Raw genomic sequence first — 20,397 nt, forward strand, 5'->3', positions numbered from 1 at the left:
GTACCACCAAACAGCAACATCAAAATGGCCAAGTAGGTCAGGCACGTGTTGTGGGCAATACTGGATTATAACACTGAACAAAACTCCAACTTAAGACTAATTCATTGTTTACCCTTCTGTATCCAATTCAAAGTATGATTTAAACCTTAACTGCATTGAAGGGCATCTCTAATAACCTAAATTTCAAGTGGGTATCTTTAGGTATTATTTCCTTCTGATTACCTAAATATGCTGTCATACTAAGTGAAGTATAAATATTCTAGAGTTATACTTTGGCAGAAATCAAGGATTACATTCTCATCAGGTAAGGAATAATTAAACTGTTACCTTTAGGAACACTACAGAGAGCTAAGTTCTATGATATCAACATCAAACTGTACATTAGGTTGCTGGAGAAAGAATTCTTATGGAACTTGCTATTGGGAAAAATGCAAACTATTTACCTTAAAGTGGAAAAATACTTTACAAGTTCATTACAAAATATTATGCTAGGCAAACCCCACACACCTAAAAGTATTTAATAAATCTCTCATTCTGTTTTTCCATTCTTGCATCAGAATTGTATTCAAGAACAAGTAGATATTGCATTCCCATTATACTGTATTCTAAACAACTGATGTTACCCGCCAGAAAAGCACATACATAATTCTCAATTCCACAAGGATCTGCACATCTAAAGGCTAATATTCACTGTAAGCATTAAAATAAACGTTTATTAAATATATAATGAATTCAAGGCAGTAAGCAGTGGCATTTTAAACAACTGTAACCATCCTGGCTAATCAGAATGTAGAACCATCCAAAGCAGCACAGGCTGCAATACTTCAAGGAAATGAGTCAATATTTGGAGTTCACATGACTTACACCATAGAAGACTACCATGAGAAGGAAGCAATTTGCATTCAATTCTTTCAAGTCAAAGCAGGTGGATAAGATCCAAGGAACACGGAGTGAAAATGAATTTAAAGCGCCATCTATATTTAAAAAAAGGTGAAATCCAATTAAAACGTTACAGCCTTGCTTGAATTTACTTTGCTTGCATTCTTCCATCCAAGTATTCTAGTGACTGTCTCCAGTATCATACAAAATATTGTGGCAACTAAATGATTAAAAGACCCCGAATTGTCCCTCTTTAACAATACTGACAATGTCCTTCTCCATGTCAAGGTATACAAAAACTCTGTAATATAAAACTAGAAATTCCATATTTATTTGAAGATAACTTTAAGTAACTACACTCCCAACTGTGTAGCATGATTATTACACATATGGTAACAGTTTAATTTTTAAAAAGTACCAAGTTTGAACTTACAGTAGTAAAGCCACATAAATTTGGAACAGGAACAAAAAACCCAATTTCTCCCTCAATGAGATGAAATTCCAAACAGATCATGCTGAGTACATTTTTCCCCTAACTGGGTTATTAGAATATATTTCTTAGAAAATATCTGAAACTTACTTATTTTCTTGATACCTGTTAGCTTCAAGCAGTGGCAAAAAGTCTTGTCTATTCAGCTAAAGTAAGGAAGTACTGACACCCACAAGCCACTAACAGACTTCAGAAAAAAACTAAAATAACTATGTCTAAGGAGTCCAAATAATGGAACCGGAGAAACACACAGCAGTTTTCACCTCAAGCTCCACTGCACTAAAAAAATTATGGTCCAGAGAAGCTCTCTGTGGGCAATTTCTGCTAAGTCAATACATCTATGAAAAACCAGTAAGTTTATGTAAAAATACATGCTGCAAATTTAGGACTTGCTTTTACCCAGACATTGTCCCTAACATCTAAACCACTTACAGATCTTCCACAAAGCTTAAGATTTGCCAAGAGACAAGTGTCCAAAAAACAGAGAGATTTTCTTGATGCTTCCAGCTGAACCACTCTGCTTGCTCCCACAGAACCTTGGTCTCACTGCATCTGAATTACGAACTACTCCAGTTTCAGTATGTTTCCTTGTGCTGAGGAGGTATGAAGAACTGTCAAACTCAGATTACGGTATTTTCCTCTCCTATTTCTTTTTTAACTGTAGCAGTTAAATTAACTATTAAGTTAGAAGTGTAATTAACTTCAGTAACTTTTAATACATTTATCTGCAATATCAATGGGTATCAGTGTATGCAATACCAAACAGACAAAAAATGAAGGCTTTATAAAAAGCCTCACTGGGATCTCAAATCAGCACAGAATAATTAAACAGTTTAATATAACACTGTATGAATCTATTCCCCTAGATTATCAAATCAGGTTGACCTGCCTAAAACTGGTAACAGTGTATGCAAATTCATGATAGGAAGATAGTACTGAAATGACCAGTATTTTGGGTAGCCTGCAGAAAAACCACTCATTATGAAAGCTGAAATTGTATCTTAAATGGAATTCCCAAGATACATATGACACCACTATGTCTTCCTCTAAATCCTGTAAACAGCTTTTTCCATCGTACCTTCCATGATGCACTGAAATCTCTCCTCCCTTCCCTCAAACCCTCTTCAACACAGTGTCTAGAAGATGGACAAAAAAAGCCTATTTGTGGAAGTCCAAGAGGCTGACAGTGGCACTAGGCCTTTAGGGTGCAGTTTTTGTTATGTTTCAATCCAGGAAGCTAACCTGAAGAAAAAAGGGATTGGAAGATATGCAGATGCAAGTGCAAGCACAATATAGCATCAAAGTGTGAATTTTTCCTGTGTCCCCATTGTAAAATATCACGAGTGTTTCTTCTCTCTCAAAAGTTCTTCCCTCTCCTGAGTCCAGACTTTAGCCAGACAGGCCTTTGGTTATAGTGTATTTACACATCTGTACAACTGCTGGTTCTTGCTGGGGTTAATTAACTTTTCATTATACCTAGTCTCCTCTGTCTGTAAAATCATAGCTCACACAGGTATGGCACAGGGACAGGAAATAGCAAAGTTCTGTACAGATTTAAGAAAATCACTGCTGTGGTTTTCATTTAGCATTTATATAGTAAGAAATAATTCTTGTACAGACAAATAAAAGAACCTCAGGAGTATATCTGAACACTTTCACTTGCTTTCCATTCCAACATATTATACTGTTCCAACTTCATGTTTGCAGGTATCGAAGGAGTAACCAAGCAAGCAGATTAATCAACACTATTTAAGCAGCAGCATTCCAAACAAACAGCCGTTATATTTTGAGTCTAATAACTCTTGATGAAATTCTGTGTAAATCCTTCTTGTACTCTACAAAATCCTGAAACCCTCTAATCAAGTGAAATGCTAAGTCATCTCATTATTTTGGAAAAACATGGAGTAGTAACCTTTCAATCATGTAGAGAAATATTTACATGTACATACACACAAAGTAAAAACTCAAAAGTCACAAATACAGACTTTGGTAAGGTGCTTCAACTTTAGATGACACTAATTCCTCTGAAGAGTGCTAATACAGGAAAGGAACAGTATCTGTTGTTACTTCCCATGCCATATTTTCTGATATGCTACAGATTTGCAGCAAATCCTGTCAAAGTGTTTCTCTACTTTTATACCTGCACTTCAAAAGTCATTATGTCTTATGGTCCTTACTGGTTTTTTAATCTTTCAAGCTATCTTCTCCTTTATTCTCAGTCTTCTTTTTAGCCATTTTTAGACACTAATACAGAACTACAGGTTCTCCCTAGCCCTGCTCACAATACACCATTCAGGAATATGCAACTCTGGTGTAAATTTAGAAACCTGAATGTACAACCTGTCTCGATTCAGTCAAACTCCTTCAGTTTATTAGATATGACATTTTAAAATACAGAATCACCGGCCCATCTGTACAAAAGCAGAAACTACTCTAGTGGCCTCATTCTGTTTAAAATTAATTCAGAATAATTCAATCCGGTGGGGCTTTATAACTAGATTTCCTGAAATAATCCTTCTATTTGCTAAAACAAGTTGAGACTACTGTCAAGTTGCTTCACTACTTGAGGAGTGGTGCCACACTTACAGGTCACACATTACCAAGGAGAACTGAACTGCAGTCATTCTCAGTAGCATTTATTTTCTAACATGTGGCTGAAAAGCTCATTTCCTACAGCAGTAAATCCCTCTGCTTCCCCTCATTACTATATGGGTCCTCATCCTTTATTAAATCTACAGTGAACTCGAGCCACACCCAAATTTGTGTCTTTTCTTAAATCAGTATCAAAGAACGGAAATAGACTTTTTATTTACATCTTTGAACAATTACAAGAGGATAGCCATGTGTATTTAGTTTAATCAAGCACGACATACCTTTCAAATACCTTGTGCCTGCCTTTTGGCACCTCTTCTCACAACCTCTGTGAATCAGTTTCATGCTCAGAATTGGTGGCACATGTCGCTGAAAAGGTCCATTAACATAAAAGCAGTTTGGTTGCTTACCAAATACACAGTGACCTAACCAGACTGTAAAAAGGATCTTGCCTAGAAAGACAGTTTTCCAATGTGCTTTAATCCAGTCTATCTGAGGGTGACCACCAAAAAAAAAGTGGTTCCTCCTATTCCACTGTCTGTGTGTATTTGCAAACTCCTTACACAATAGCTATCCAGGCATTGTGTTTAAATAGCCTGACAATTTTAGTTTTCATTGGGTCAGAGAGCTATTTCAACTCACTGTAGACCTGCATGACCCTGAGTTGCCATACCTCATGTGCATCACATGTTTCGGGAAGGAAAAGCTGGAGCACAATTGCCCATGGCAGTGTACACCAAAAAACGAACTGTAACAAATATACTGCAAACCCCTACGAAGTTTGCACTCTATGTCTCATCATTACTGCTATTTGGGTAATGAAGTTTTGACAGGACAATAATGTTTCTTTATCACATAAGTGGGGGACGGAAGTCTGCAGCTGTATATTCTTCTTCATATTCACAATGTGTATAGTTTTTCTGACTCTTCTTTCTCATGTCATGTATTAAAACATTTGTGAGTTGTGTAAATTCTGATTCTATACGCTACAACCCCAGCAACACAGCAACAGCTATTCAAATCGGTAGCACATTTTGAAAACAGCATAAACTAACTTCACTCAGGTATTTTTATCACTTTTTTGTATTTTTTGCTGCTTAAAGAAAGAAGGTAGCACATGTGTGCTATGCACACAAGTGAGTCAACTACGACTCAGAACAAAGACTATTCAGCAAGAAGAATTTACAATGCTGTTCAATATGTTGAACAGCAAAAAATCAGTTGCTACTTAACATCCCTTTCCTCCTGGCTACATCATCTATCTGTATTAAGCCAGTACAACTGTCTTGCACACCAGCTATAAAATTGCAGAGGGACTTTACTAGTTAAAAAGTAATAATTTAAAACTGGATTAAGAACATAAATGTTGACATTTTTTACTTAGTTTTTAACAGACTTTTTTTTAAAAAAGGGCCACAATTTGATGAGCTCCTACACCTGGTTTTACCATGTGGTAAAGGGTAGGATGGGGAAGAAAACAAATGCTTTACCCAGGATTACTGCTGCTGCTGGGGAATATGGGTTGTTAAGTTAAACAGATTGGAATAACAGAACAGAAAATGAAATTCAACACGGAAACATGAAAATGTGCATAGAGGGAGGTCATTTATTTCTTTAGTAAAGAATATGAGAGGATGAAATACTGCAGAGAAACACCAAAATGAGACAGACCTCCTACAAGAGTTTGATCAAAGGGTACGCTACAGTTATTCATGTCCAAATAACTACATTTAAAGTAAAAGCCATTTCACCAAGTACAACAGTATACAGAGCAGTATACAAAAAGTCTCTTACCAATGTCTCTCATGAAAATAGCACATGATGGACTAAGAAAAGCATTGCAAGTCTTTGGAAACGAACAGACAAAACAAAACCTAAACAAACCATAAAAAGCAGCTTCTCTGCCTCAGGAACTGATTTTTCAAATATTCTTGCAAAGAACCATAACTGCCATCTAAGTAGCACGTAACAAGGTAAAAGAAACTGACCACCAATTATAAATTTCCTAACATAGTGATTATAATCAGCAGAATTCTTGTCGGAAGTAAGACTTTATTTATATCACCTCTGTCACTGCAACCCAACATTACAAAGCACTCTGTGTGAATTCCTGCACACTTTTAAGCCCTCTAAAAGGAGGTGTGAATCTACTAATCGAATTAAGTTTCAAGTTTAAGGGAGGAGGGCAAGGTTAAGCCTCAAAGGATGATAGAATTTAATGGTCTGTATTAATATGTAACTCCACCATTCTCTCTAGAATAGTTCATGCAAGATCAGGGGACTCAACCCAACTCTTGTTTACCTGAGTCAACTGATGGCACACATTAGTTTGTCAGCATACTCATCAAAGAGAAAACAGAGTGAAAAATCAGGAGACAGAAATTCTCAACAGTGTATCCTGCAGAGAGACTCAGTACATTCAGTCCTCCTATCAATTTTCTCAAACATTCATTACTTTACTTGATTGAGTATTTGTTCCAGTCAGCAGAACTGTAGCTTGCACTGCATGCAAGAGCCGTGCTGCAGACACTCTCAAGGCATGGTGGGCTTATGCTTCCTCCAAGCCACAAGGAGACCAGGAGCTCTGCTGTTTAAAATTGTGAAGCATGTTTTCCTATTTCTAAAGCATGTGAATCATCAATAATTCTTGATTTGCCACAGCAGCTTGATATGTTGCCCTCTGAAATTTGGAAAAGTCAAAAGCAGCCTCAGTTCTTCTGCAAACTTAAAGCAACGTAACTGATTATGTATAACATTTCTGGTGAAAGCCATTAGATATGAAATGTAGTATCATGTCTTATGAAGAAAATAATCTTGTGGTAATGCATGTTGTGACTTTTCATATCAAGTCTGGCTTCCCTTCTTTCTGCTCCTTTAACTGAACAGCTTAGCTTCCCTCATTCTTAAAATCAGAAACTCAAACACATTCCTCTGCTTGGAAAATGTGGGTTTTTGTCAAAAAATAATAGTAATAAATGAAAAAAAATTATATATATATACATATATATGTCAAAAGTGGAAATAAATTTTGCAGACACAAGATTACATTTGAAATAGGGAAAGCATTTTTAATCAATTTGTTTCCACCTGCCTGAAAAAGCTTATCTGAAATGAAATATATCCAGAACAAAATCCCATGATTTGTATCTCATCTGAAGGGATACAATGAGCTTTTCTCTGAAGATCATCTTTAAGTCTGACCTTTAAGTTCACAGCAAACATGAGTCTGACTCTAAAAAAATCAAATCAAAGACTTGATAGTATGAAATTCTCTCACCCCTCTGCAATGCCAACTGCTGAATTCTTCCACCATATCCATCCATCCCTGTAACAGACAAATTTCTGCACACTCACTTGCAGTCAAGCAATGCAACAAACAGAAGGCTTAACAGAAACAAGTCTCTTAAGTATCTCACTAACTCTTAAAATGTAATTACCATTTTAATTGCTTGCATTTACAACTGAAAAAGTATCCCAAACGTTCAATAGAACCTACATTTAGAAACACAAAATGCTGCATTCCAGCTACGATTCAGTTTGATATATATGCTGTTTCTCCCCATGTTTTCATGCATGCCCTCTGCCTGACATCTTGTAAATGCAAGTTGTCACTGCAATCATCAGGTGAAGAAGCTGTGAAGATGGACCAGGACGTCTGCTTCAGAATTTGCCCAAGCATTCTCCAAAGCCAGCAGAGAGCTGAACAATAGTTATGGAACACAGGAGATCAGATAAATATCAAGGACCCTAATCTTAGGCATCTTACTCGTTAACTGCATCCTGCTTCAGGAGTGTACCCTCCTCTCATGACAGCATGAACAACGTAACAGAAGTAGCAGATAACATGAATTTAAGTCACAAAGCCAGTTTCTCAATTTCTCCTCAGCACCAATACTGTCATATTTTAATAAGAGTATTACAGTCGTATACATGAAGTGTTGCAGTGACATAAACTATCACAAAAACTCAAAGGAAACAAAAGCTATTTTCACTTACGTACGTGGGTTCTTTATGAATCAAAATTTCAAGGCCTAATCAAACATAACCTGGAAAAATCAAGCTACAGTGTATTTTGCAACAGTCAAGCTCTCCTTGTGTTACACAAGCATTCTGTTCTTCCTACTTCAGATACAACACAGCTTTTTACACCTACATGCAAAGTTTAATTCTAGAATTAGTGTATCTTCAGTTCACGATGCCATTCCCAGAACAGCAGTATTTTCAATCAATTCATGTCAAGACAGGGATTTATATGCAGTAGTTTTAGTCCATTTAATTAAGAAGAAAAAAAATTTTTTTCTTTGCAGCTAACCATGCATTTTTATACATAAATTAAAAAAAAGAATATAGTTTTGAACTTTTGTACTACCCAGCTCAAAAGCTATTTCACTATGAAGTGCAGACATAGTAGAAAATTAAATTTCAAACAAGAGGAATGAAGGCATCTAATAAAGTTTGATGGACAATGTTTCATGAAATACATAATGTTTCATGAAATGTTTCATGAAATACATAAGCAGATTAGTGTCCAAAGATGCAAACACAGCAACCCTATCCCAGATTTTTAAATAAGGTTTGTGAGAGCTTTGAGAACTGGGGAACAAACCCAGAAATTAAATCTAAAAATATCTGACCACATTGGACAGAAAGACACAAGAATAGCAAGTTTTTCTTAAACCCTTTATATCCAGTCTTCATTTTGCTTCCAGGAATGGCCAACAGCATATGCTCAAGTAAATGCAGATTACAAAAGCAGGGCAGGAATGCTGCAATAGTTCCCTCCTACCACTATTTAGCCATCTGTGGCTTATGCTCTTCCTGTACGGAGACTGTTCCTACAGGTTTGACAACCCTTGTTAAATTTTCGCTTAATCACTTTTCAAACCATTTTAACTTTTGGGATGAATGTAATTACAAGCTGCAGGAAAGAACTTTTTGCTTTACTTAAATAAGATGGGTTCTTTACAGGATCTCTGTATCTGCATTACAAGAAATTACAATCAATTATTCTCTGTTCGTGTCTATGCCACTTACAATTTTACAAACTTCCTTTACTTCCATCTCTCATTTTTTTCCTCTCCAGGGAACAAGAAGCACAGTCTGCTTGATCACCTCTGGAAGACATTCCACACTTTCAATCATCCTTGTTGACTTCTGCATCAAGAAGGCAGCAGAGAGCAAAACTGCACGTGGAACTTGTGGTATCTTTATAAAGCAGCCTGACAGCTTCATTTTGTTTTCTCTAATGTTTTTCATATTTGTCTTTTTGACAAAGGAATCAATATTTTGATGGAATCATTCCCAGCAATTCAAATGTCACGCGCCCTCTTGACAGATGTAAGTATTATTTAGTGACTGTATTTGTGCACCCACAATTTCGACCAGTCTCCTCCTCCAATCATATAGGTCAGTTTGCATTTAGCAGCACCCAACCAGCGCCCTTTGATCAAGGAGTGGGTCAGCACAGCACAACTGCTGCCTCTGGCAGGTTGTTTTTACTCTTCACTTGTTAAGTATTTTCCTTAATTAACCTTTGTCACCCAAAAATACCACAAACCTCTAAAGAACTGAAATGCCTCTTTGTAGGGAAAACAGAACATGTAATCCTTGAGAGCTCAGTACCTTCAGGAACCTTGGGTGAGCAACCTGGTTGAGGTTCACTGTAAAACTGGATTGATTACTTACACTTACCTATACACTCAATGACTATGCCCTGCAGATTTGGGATGGTAAATTTCCCCTCAGAAAAGTCCACACTGATTCTTCCTCACCACAGCGCACGCATCCCTTCTGTTCTCCACTAACTTTATTCCTTGCTACAGTTCAGACTTGCCAGGCTGAAGTTCTCAACATTTCCTCAACCCTCACACCCTTGGCACTTTTTTAAAAAAAACAACAAACCACTGTCTCTAGTCACATTTAGTACCTTGCATTCCTTTATTAGCAATTAATGAAATTAAAATCTTACATGCTCTATTAAACAGTCCAGCAATTTCAGATTTGAGGCCCTTTAAAAGCTCCTAGCAAGTTAATAGGATCTTTAGTTTAAACTTCAAATTGGTTTTTTTTTTTCCCCAAGTCATTAATTTTAATTCCTCTGTAGAAAACTTCCTCAGCAAAAAAAGCAAAATAAACAGCAAAAAGGTAAATAATGTATTTTCATCTTCTTCAATATCTGTGTATTCCCCAAATACTTTTGTGACCATTATCACTTACAAGCCATATGGATATGGGTGTGTTTTCTTTACTATTTGCTCACACTGGCTTTATCACAAAGCTTTGAAAAGCTTTTATTGATAGTTGATATCCTCTGTTAACAAAACACCTGACAAACAATCAGCTCTAAGCATTTTGCGCCCTTTTTGATCCCTCGATCTTGTGTTACTCTTTTTGAAATAAAAACCCAAGGTCTTTAGTGAGTTTTTTTCATGACTGCTATGAAGCTTAATTTGAGACTATGTTTGAGCATACAATTATGAGATTGCTCACTCTTACAGAGGAGCTCTTCAATTGCTACATCTTAAACCAATTCCTAGGTACTGCTCAAGGACACAAGAGCTGCTCAATACATCTTAATTGAATGTTACCTGTCAATGCAGTTGAATGATCTACCTACCATGACTAAGCTCTATGTCAAGCAAATTACACATTCATACCTTTATAATTAATGCTATGGAATGAAGAATTTTCCACAAATTATCCCTTCTCATTCCTGGCCTAAGACAGGATGCTCATTTTAAAACAACTGATACTTTCTCAGCTGACTATTTTTAAAGACGTCTGGCATTCATATGTAAGCAAGCATACATTCCTTTTTGACCGAGTTACCTACTGATGAAACTATTTATTGAGACTTCTGTTATTTTCTACTATGCTCTATTTGACATTTGCTCAGTTGGTGACAAATGAAGACTGAAATAAATGTTTTACTAATGCTCTGTATTTATTCTGGCAAAGACAGGCTGCTGCTGTAGAACAAGACTCTCATTATGTTTCTCAGTCTTGTTTCTGGATCATTTGGCAGTATGAACAAAAGCTACGTGTCCCCTCTTCACACAGCCCACCTCTTCAGTAGACTCTGTCATGTAACATGACCCTTCGAACATTCCTTTTTCTTTTAAATTTTCTTTTCAGGAGTAAGCACACATCCAAAGCAGTGATGATACATCCTTATTCCATACTTTTTTAAGGAATAGTCAGCTACCACAAAATACTATCATATGCAAGTTTCACAGATTACTCAAGGTAATAAAAGTAATTACACCTCTGCTGTGCCCTCCATAAACACAAGTATACAACATCTTAAATCGTTGTAATATACACACAGAATAGATTCATGGAATAAAAGAAAACCTGGAATAAAATGATTATTTTAAGCCGGTCATGTGAACATCTTAATCTCAAAGTATTTATTTTGACTGCGAGAATATTTTTTAGTAAAATCCAGAGTTAAAGCTGATCAAACTATAGGTAGCAACCCTTCCTACATCCTGCAAAAAGGGAACCTTCAGGCTTTTAAATTATCCTCGTGCCAACATGCACAATCATTTGCTATAACATTTTCAATGTGTATGAGGCCCATTTCTATTCTGTCAAATGACCAGAATTGTGATTTGTAAAAAACAAGATACAACCAAGGACACTAAGGTCTTGTGCAGTGTCAAGTTTTAAGAATCAAATTAAAAGATCCCTTTGTAATATTGGGAAAATCTGCATTTTATTTTTAACCTTGCTGTAGATATTAGAGTGCAATTATTTTTTCCTTTTGGAAATGGGTATTTAAATGGTAATTTAAAAGCTGAAGATTACTAAATTTTATTTTAGACTTAAATAGAAGATAACCTTAAGTCCATGATACCTGGAGAAATTGCAACAAAAAACGCTCAAAACAAACCCCCAACATACCCCCATTAAGCAGCCTGCTCACTACAGTAACTTCAAAAGCAACAAAACACATGACACTGTAAGACTCTTATTCATTTCAGACACTAAAACTTTAAAGGTCACATGTAAGTCTATACATGAATTATACTTCTGGTAACCATCAATTAAAAGAGCAATAAGCCAATTCCCTCCTACTGTAGTTCTGAATTATAAGGAAACCATTATCTTTTCCAGCTACAAGACGATGGCCAGAAGACTACAATTTAATGATTGTCTAAGAAAGTCACTACTCAAAGTTGTATTTGATAGAGGAAACATAAAAGGGTAACAATAAAGTATGGACTTAAGTTTATTTTTGTGCCTGTGGTATGCCCCCCAAAAAGGTTACAACCATATCAAGTTTGTAATTTTCACCCCAAAAAAATTTCAACTTGTATTAGAAAGCTCGAACTTCAAATCAGAAGTCCCGATGTGAGCTCTTTTAAATGAAGCATTCAAGGTGATCACTGTTGAAGTCCTGATTTCTCCATGAAGTGCTGTTATAGGAAGGTCAGACTAAGATATTTGAAAGAACACAAGAAGTAAGAATATGAGTATTATTGAAAGATCCAGTGTGACTGCCTTCAGTACAGCACATATGCATTAATTATTAGTATGATGAAATCTTAATTTTCTATGTTCTTTTATTTACTTCCAATAATTTTCTTTAAAAGCTCAGACTGCATAAATTAAGACATTTACTCTTATGACAACTGTTCTTCCTTTTCTCAGATGCCCCTAAGAAGGCAAGTTGAAGGCTACTTAAAAAGAACACCATTACACAGTATTATTAGCCCTATTCATGTTGCCAACCATGCTACAAGAAAGTGCTTCTTTTACCGCTGCTTATCAAGCTGTGAAGAATTTCAGGCACTCAGTTACATATTTACTGGATGCACTGGATCAAAAGTTCATAATGCAGTATTATGATAAAATGTACTTGCATTGATTACACAAGTTCTTTTTATTTAACAACACAATTAAATTTATAGTTTATTTAACTGTATGTCCTAAAATGCTCCTAAAGAACACATAGGAGACACACAAGATCAGTGAAGTAGAAAATATAAGTAATTACTGCTAAAAGGCTGTTAATAATTTGAACATAGATTTTGTTCTGAGCAAGACTCATGGATGGAGGTCAAACTTAGGTGCAGAGAGGAAGAGAAAAGGAGCTAAGATACAAACCTGAGGCTTCTCCAAACATTGGTAACCACCACAGACTATATATCCCACAGTGTTAGGTACAATTTTAAAGAAGGAAACTATTTCTCTTTACAGCAAAATTTCTAGGCATTTAAGATCTATTTATATGCATAATCACACAACATCAGGTTTCATGTCTTAAATCACAAGTGGAGAATATCCAAGTGTCTTGTTGTGATGCAGGTAAAGAAAATTTTAATCATACTTCTCAGACAGTTTTAATCCAGCTTTCGAACTCCCATGCAAATGCAGCTGTTCTATGCTAGCAATTTTACTTAAGGTTGTAAAGGTCTGTTTACATTTCAGAATAATGAAAACAAAGGTTAATTCATTCCTATTCAATTTCCTGCACTCCACAGAAGAGACGGCATACTTGCAAAACATCACAGTCCAACAGCCAAATTAAGCAAGCCAAGTTAAGACTCTGCCTTTCCAGCTTACCTGAGCTGCAGAAAGAACTCTGTGACTTTGTGTTGGCTGCTGCACTCTCAGTTCAGGTAACAGTACCACCCAGATCTTTATACACACTGTTAATACCTGCAAGGTCACTTCCCAGGCATGCAGCAGTGTGTTAGTTTTACACACAACAGAACCATACCTTTGCAAAAAGTATCTTCACTTGGAAGGGCATTCCCATTAGTTTATGCTTACAACCTGCATTAAAAGTACACTGCTCTGTGCAAGTATATCTGCGCCAATTTTGTAGCACAGTTTGAAAACTAAAATATGATGGAAGCTACCAAAGAAATCATACCAGTGGCACACTACTTATTTTTAATTTACAGATTTGAAACTTTGGAAGTCTACCTCATACTATTCCACTGGACAGCTTAGACTGTAGTATAAAATGCTATCTAATATCTTCAGTAAACCTCAGTATTTTTATCTCAATTTCAAAGTCTAAAAATATCTCCTCCCTCATTTCTCTCAAACTGCAAAGCTGCACATTGCAGTGTCGAAGCACGATGGTCATTCAAACCAACTGCAATGCAAATTGACACCTGGGAGTCACTTCAAGTGACTTCAAGTGGGAAAAAAAAAAAAAAAAAAAAGGAGTAAAACACTCCTGGATCCAGCACTGGCTAAAATCTCTTCACATGAAATATTTACAAACCTAATTACACTTTTATTTTTAACTGAAAAGTAGGAATAACATTACAAAACCTGTTGAGATTATTAGAACAGCAAGTGCTAAGGGCAGTACGTGCAGAATTGGTATTATTAATGGATCATTTTTTTGAAATTTATCTCCCTCTGTATTTGAGTAGACAAACAAGAGAGCTTGAATAAGCCCATTTATCACAATTCTTCAATTGTGATAACTTCAATTATCTTTAAAATATAATTTTTCTTACATAAGAAATACATGAAATGAAAAAAACCCTAGACAGCACTGGACAGCAGACATAAACCATTTGAACAAAACCAAGTAATAAATAGCGTAACATCAATAACCACACAATCTTGTACCACATGAGTATACATGGTAGAGTACCAGAAATAGGGGGACAGGGAAAAAAAAAAAAAAATCAAATCTTCTGAACTAAAGTAATAATAGTAAAAAAAAAAGAAAAAAAAAGTCCAAAGCAATCATGCCCTAGATTTCTTACTAAAAGACACCCTTGGCTTTGGAAAAATCTAGTTATGCTATTAAAGTGTTACAATTCTAAAATAAAAAGCCTGGATTAAAGACAAAACCCCCATCTATGCATGACAGAACAGCTGTAAGTTGTGTAAGGTACAGAGTCTGTACAACCTCCTCATTCTCTACCCAAGCTGTTCTTGACCACAGCACCACAACAAGAGCTCAGCCTCCTCAAGACTTCAAGACTTTTACAAAAATTCCTGCCTCCCAACTGAAATCTCATCATCTACTAACACATTTAAAACCTCAAATTAAAAAAAAAAACAGCAAGCACCCCCAAATTCAGAAATCCCGGAAGAAACCCAAGCAAAATCTCCAACACCAAGAATAATACCCAAAAGCTAAGACCAAGGGTAGACTGGAAAGAAGCAACATGAAAAATGGGATAGAAAAAAAAAAAACAAATCAACCAATCCAACATCACAAAAAAACCCCTCACACCAAAATTTGTTAGTATTTATCAATTCAAATGAAATGTTATTAACCCTTTTTCTCTGAGTTTGGCAATTTTTAATTCTAATCACGTAAAATTAGGAACTGAAGAACATAAGAGTTACAGAAGACTAAGATGTAGAAAGATGCCTTATAATCTATCCCAAACCTTAAAACTGGTAGAGGACCTCCCTTTTTAAAAAATTATTTTTCAATCTTTCTCAAATCCTTGCTGATTGCCAATTTTGTTCTCACTGACAGTCACTCCACTACTTTGCCCGGGATCAACATTAACCCAATACACCAGCAATTACCTAGGTCATCCTATCCATCCTTGTAACAATGCTGGCACAGTAGCAGATGTCTTCCAGCCCTTTGGAATTTTCTCAGTGTCCCAACATTGATTAGAAATCACTAAGGGAATGGTGCCAGGTATTTCAAACTCTTGGGTCTTGACAGACCTATTTTTAGTGTCTCTACATTTATACTGAAAATGGAAAGCATCGTATAACAAGTATCATCTACCTTATCCCTCAAAACAGATTTTAACACTCCCCTGCATTCCATTACGGTATCTATAAATTATATATGCTGGGGGTGGGGGTGGTGGTGCTGTTTGGTAGATTTGGAGTTTTGTGTTTTCTTCTTCATTTTAGGTTAAAAAAGCACATTAAGCGCTTTTCATAGAAACACCAGCTACCATTTGTTCAATTATCCTTGTACAATATTCTCTTTCTATAAAATCCCACAGAAGCACATTATGTTTTCCCTGGCTGTTTGGAGACCTCCTGTATGTGATTTTTCTTAAAGGCCTGTTTTGCCTAGGTATAACCTATAGTTTCTTCTACTACTTATTTATGGAAAAGAACTACAGGCTAACTGTGAACTATGCACAGAATCCTCCTTGGTCTGTATGCATCTGACTAGCACAGCTACTCCACATTATTTTTGGCTTTTAAACACACACAGTAAAGGTCTGCCTCCTTTACAGATAAAAATTACCAAACTTCTTACTCAGCTGTATTTCCATGATACCTCCTCTCCTTCCTCAAAATCTGCAGAGTTGTTTCTCAAGTCCCTTTGGCCTACAATGCTCCACTGACAGTAGCTGTCTTTCACACGCCAGGATATCTTCTCCCTGCAAACCACCAATTTACACATCACACAGGAAGGCTTTCCAGCTGGGTGCAGAAAACACAAGACTCTTTTCCCCTGCCTATTCGAGTCACTGATCTACCACTGGCTGCTGCAGAATAGAATGAGAGTCATGTACAAGTTTGCAGGTCTTGCTTCCCAGGCTCCTGGCCATGTTCATTTAAAGCACAAACTAATCAGCAACCTGATCAAAATATCAACACCAATACAACCCCCAAACTGACAGCTAGGTGCCCCCCAAAAGATAAGCTTTACTTGTAAGTCCATGATTTCAGCTAGGATGTTTGCCGAGAACAGGAGAGACTGACTAGAACACCAATGGTTGATGCTTCCCTCTCTATAAACACCCATAAACACCAAAATCCTTCCTGACAACTGTGGAAGTTAACATATTTAGAACACATAATCAAAATACTATCTCAATACCAATTGCTCTCTGAAGGATTCTAGAAAAAGTCTGGAATGTACAACTGCTGTCAACAGTTAATTTTTTTCATTTGTATATGAAGAATATGCATAAGAATGGACACGGCTGTCATCCTGAATGAATGACACAGCGGTTAAATGGAGACAAGAACCAAGAAAAAAAGAAAAAATGACAGTTACAGCAGCAAAACACTGGAAAAGGGTATAGGAAAAAAAAAGAACTAGACCAAAACCCCACAAGACAGTAAAGATAGTTCTTACAAGAAATAGGTATATTCTGGTCACAAGGCAATAACTTCTCGTTTTAAGCTTCAAAATTCTAATTAAGGCTCTAAAATATGCAGCAGAACAGAGGTATTTAAAAGCTGTCCTGTGTCATAAAGATATTTGAAGTCCTTCAAGATTAAATTTTAAAAGACAGTGAAAATCAATGTTCAAACTTTCAAAACGTTAAAGGTATTAATTGAACACATATTTCAGGATGAAGTCAAAATCATCTAAAAGAAATACCATTTTTAACTTCCAAGACAAAACCCAAGTATTTGATACTCATTCTCCATACACATTTTTCTGACCCAGATACGATCCACCCTGTTTTCTTGAAGTGTTTTTACATATACCCTGCCAAACATCCCCTTTCTCAAAAGAGATTAAATCTCATCAGCACTGCCATTCTGCACAGCCAAGATATGATTACATTTGAAACAATAAAGTATCTCAACACACACAACTTTCCTTAAATGAGCCCCATAAATTCTACATAAATAGCACCTTACATATCAAATGCTGAAGGCAACCTAGAAAACAGTTTATGGGGCCAACCAAACCTAACTGTTACCAAGCCAAGTTTTTAATCTTCGCAAAAGTAGATGAGATCTTAACTACACCGAAAGCCTGCTAGTTAAAGCCCAAGCTCAGTAAAGCAAGCAAAAGCAGGGAAGGGCAACTGCAATTTTCAGTTTGTTTTTTTTTTTTTAAATATACATCTTGGTTTTTACTAGCATGAAATCTCCATTTATACTCTTTGCTTAAAAGTAAGTGTTTCAGAAGAACAATTACAACCAGAAAATAAATTTTTATGGACAATAGTGACTTGTATGTTGTGAAAATAAATGCCTATAGCTCATGAAGATAACAGACAATATTGCAATACCAATCTCTTTGTATTCAGCATAGAAAAGACTCCAAAAATTCTGACCTTCAGTTTCCAAAAAAGGACAACCAGTTTTCATGAAAAATAGAAGGCAGCCTAACAAGAACAGCACTATCCAAAATACAAAGAGGAATTTGGCTCATCCACAACTTCTCCAGTAAAATTAAAATCAGTGCAGTAACACGATAAGGGTCTTCAAAATACATTTTTGACTGTTCATGATAGTGTAGGAAGGTATTTTGTAATACACCCAGACTTTCCAATACATACACACATTTCTGTACTGACTGCTAACCTAACTCATTCTAATGTATCAGCATTGTTTGTATAAGCGAAGGACACAAGAAGATGAAATGAGGAAAGGTAAAAAGGGAGACAGAAAAATATAAGTAGGTAAGAGGTCATTTGCAGATCGGTGCAGGTAAGGACACAGATGAACCTTCACACCTCTGGGTTAGTTCTACTCCAAGCATTACCTGTTTTCAGAGAAACTAAGTGCTTAATTATAGTCCACTGCTTCATCATCCTCCACATACACATAACGGCAGGACAAACTGAACAGAGCTGCTACTTTCACACTGCATGAGACCTACATCATCCAGCAGGATCCTTGCATGACAGACTAAAGTGAACAATACAAGGAGCCCTAGAGAACCTTTTAAAACTAAGTTTCAGCTCCCTTCAGTTGGTAGTTCCAGAACTCTAGGCAGCACATGCACACTATTCTTTAAAGTACATACTAGGTACATACCAACATCATTTTATATTACTTGTGATTTGGAGTTTTATGGAAGAGTTGTTTGATTCCTGATTTGCAGTTGAACTAGCAGACTTTATATGAGGGCATTCTGGTTTGCTCAGCTTGGTCCCAGGAAACCACCTTTTCAGGCAGACAAATCCACACTCCAGATTTTGACATGAAGCACTAACAGTTTTTGTAGAGTCTATTAAAAACTTTATGTTCAGATAAGGATTTTTTTCTCCCCAAGATCTTTCATCGTTTGTGCAAACACAGTATGTTTACAGTAAAGTTTTCTAGACTGTAACATGGCTAAAAAGCAATACAGAAACAACAGTGGAGGTAACTCACTGGAAAAGGAGCTTCTAAATCTAATCCTTCTGACAGCTTGCTGCCTGATGCTTTCTGCAAGTGGACAATTTTAAGGATAAACTCATTCCTTACACAGATTAAGAGTTGTTGCTATGAAAGTAAACAATACAAAGTTCTATACTAGCTGTACTTCATTAGGTGAGTAAAGAAATGTTGTGTTTTCCACATAGAGAGAAAATCTTTCAGAAAGGACAATGTTAAATTAAACTCAACTGTTCTATATAAAACCAGACACAACCTGGTGAATCATCAAATATAGGAAGCTACAAGTATCAGGCTTAATTTCATCCCTGTTTAAAAGCCAAAGAACATCTATAATTCAGGTTGCAATACTTAATTTATATTTTGCTTTCTTATCTTCTAATCAACACAAAAATGGTCATACTAGAAGAACCTCAACACCTATTCAGAGGTCAGACTGCCACAGTCTAGAATGTTGCAAGGTTTTTCTCCCCAAGAATTCAAAAATTAAAAATAGATGATGTATAATCTTAAAGGAATGCAACAGCACAGATTTATAAGAAAATATATGGGGATTAAAAACGACCAACAGAGATTATTAAAGATTCTTAAAACACTGCTTGTTAAACTCAATCTAAAAAGCAGAGCTACAATTTGTTTGCCTGTTGTCAAGGGATACTGTAATTCTGACAACTGCTTGTTTATCAACTACTTCAATAGCACATCATTTTATACAAACAAAATAAAACAATTTAAATAGTGGCTTTAGAAAATGAAACAAAGCCTGAATTAGTAACAACTACCAGTTAGAATATCTGACCTATTATTAGTATTAAATAAAAAGCAACACTTTACTACGGTCATGCAGTTGGAAAAAAAGATCTTAATGGATCTTAGTGGAGCAGAGAGATCACTTCAGTGAAGACTAATCAACTAAATATTCAGACTGAAAAAAAAATACGTTGATTTGAAGATATGGAAGTACTGCCATGATTTTTAAAAGCTACTTCTTATTTAATTACCATTTTAAAAAAATCCAACATAACTCTAAAGTTAGACTTTGCCAGAGTTAGCACCAAATTAAATTCAATTTTAAATCACTATTTTACTCATGTTTTATCCTTAATGTTGCTGGTCTCCAAAATAAAACAGTATCTCAGGAATAAGAAGTCCATACTCCTTAAGGTGGCAAAGAAGCGTCCAGCTGAAGAGTAGTCTCTACAGATGAGGAGCTAAATGGACAGACCACAACATGTGCATCCTATTTCAAATACTACAAAAAACATAGCTCAGCTTTAAAAGCCAACGGCACCAAATGTGAAATATGGATGATATGTACTCTTCTCCAAAAATTTTCTTTTAGATAGACATGAGCTCTACTCCGGAGTTACATATGGCCACTTCTGGATTAGGAGCCTATCACA

The 20,397-nt window shown here is 36.0% G+C and overlaps 1 protein-coding gene across 2 annotated transcripts in view; it reads right to left on the minus strand.

The window, feature by feature from the left end:
• ARFGEF1 (ADP ribosylation factor guanine nucleotide exchange factor 1) overlaps positions 1–20,397 on the minus strand; it is an 87,136-nt gene that overhangs the window by 64,608 nt on the left and 2,131 nt on the right. Inside the window, exon 1 of one of the 2 annotated variants that reach the window (XM_019289242.3) lies at positions 16,182–16,212. The exons of the other annotated variant lie outside the window; for it this stretch is intronic. Within the exon in view, the coding sequence (XP_019144787.2) occupies positions 16,182–16,197 (16 nt within the window). The 5' untranslated portion in view covers positions 16,198–16,212. Of the gene's footprint in view, positions 1–16,181; positions 16,213–20,397 lie in introns of those variants that run through there. 2 annotated transcript variants of the gene reach the window in all.

This window comes from Corvus cornix, chromosome 2 (genome assembly GCF_000738735.6).
Source record: "Corvus cornix cornix isolate S_Up_H32 chromosome 2, ASM73873v5, whole genome shotgun sequence".
Classification (NCBI taxonomy): Eukaryota; Metazoa; Chordata; class Aves; order Passeriformes; family Corvidae; genus Corvus; species Corvus cornix.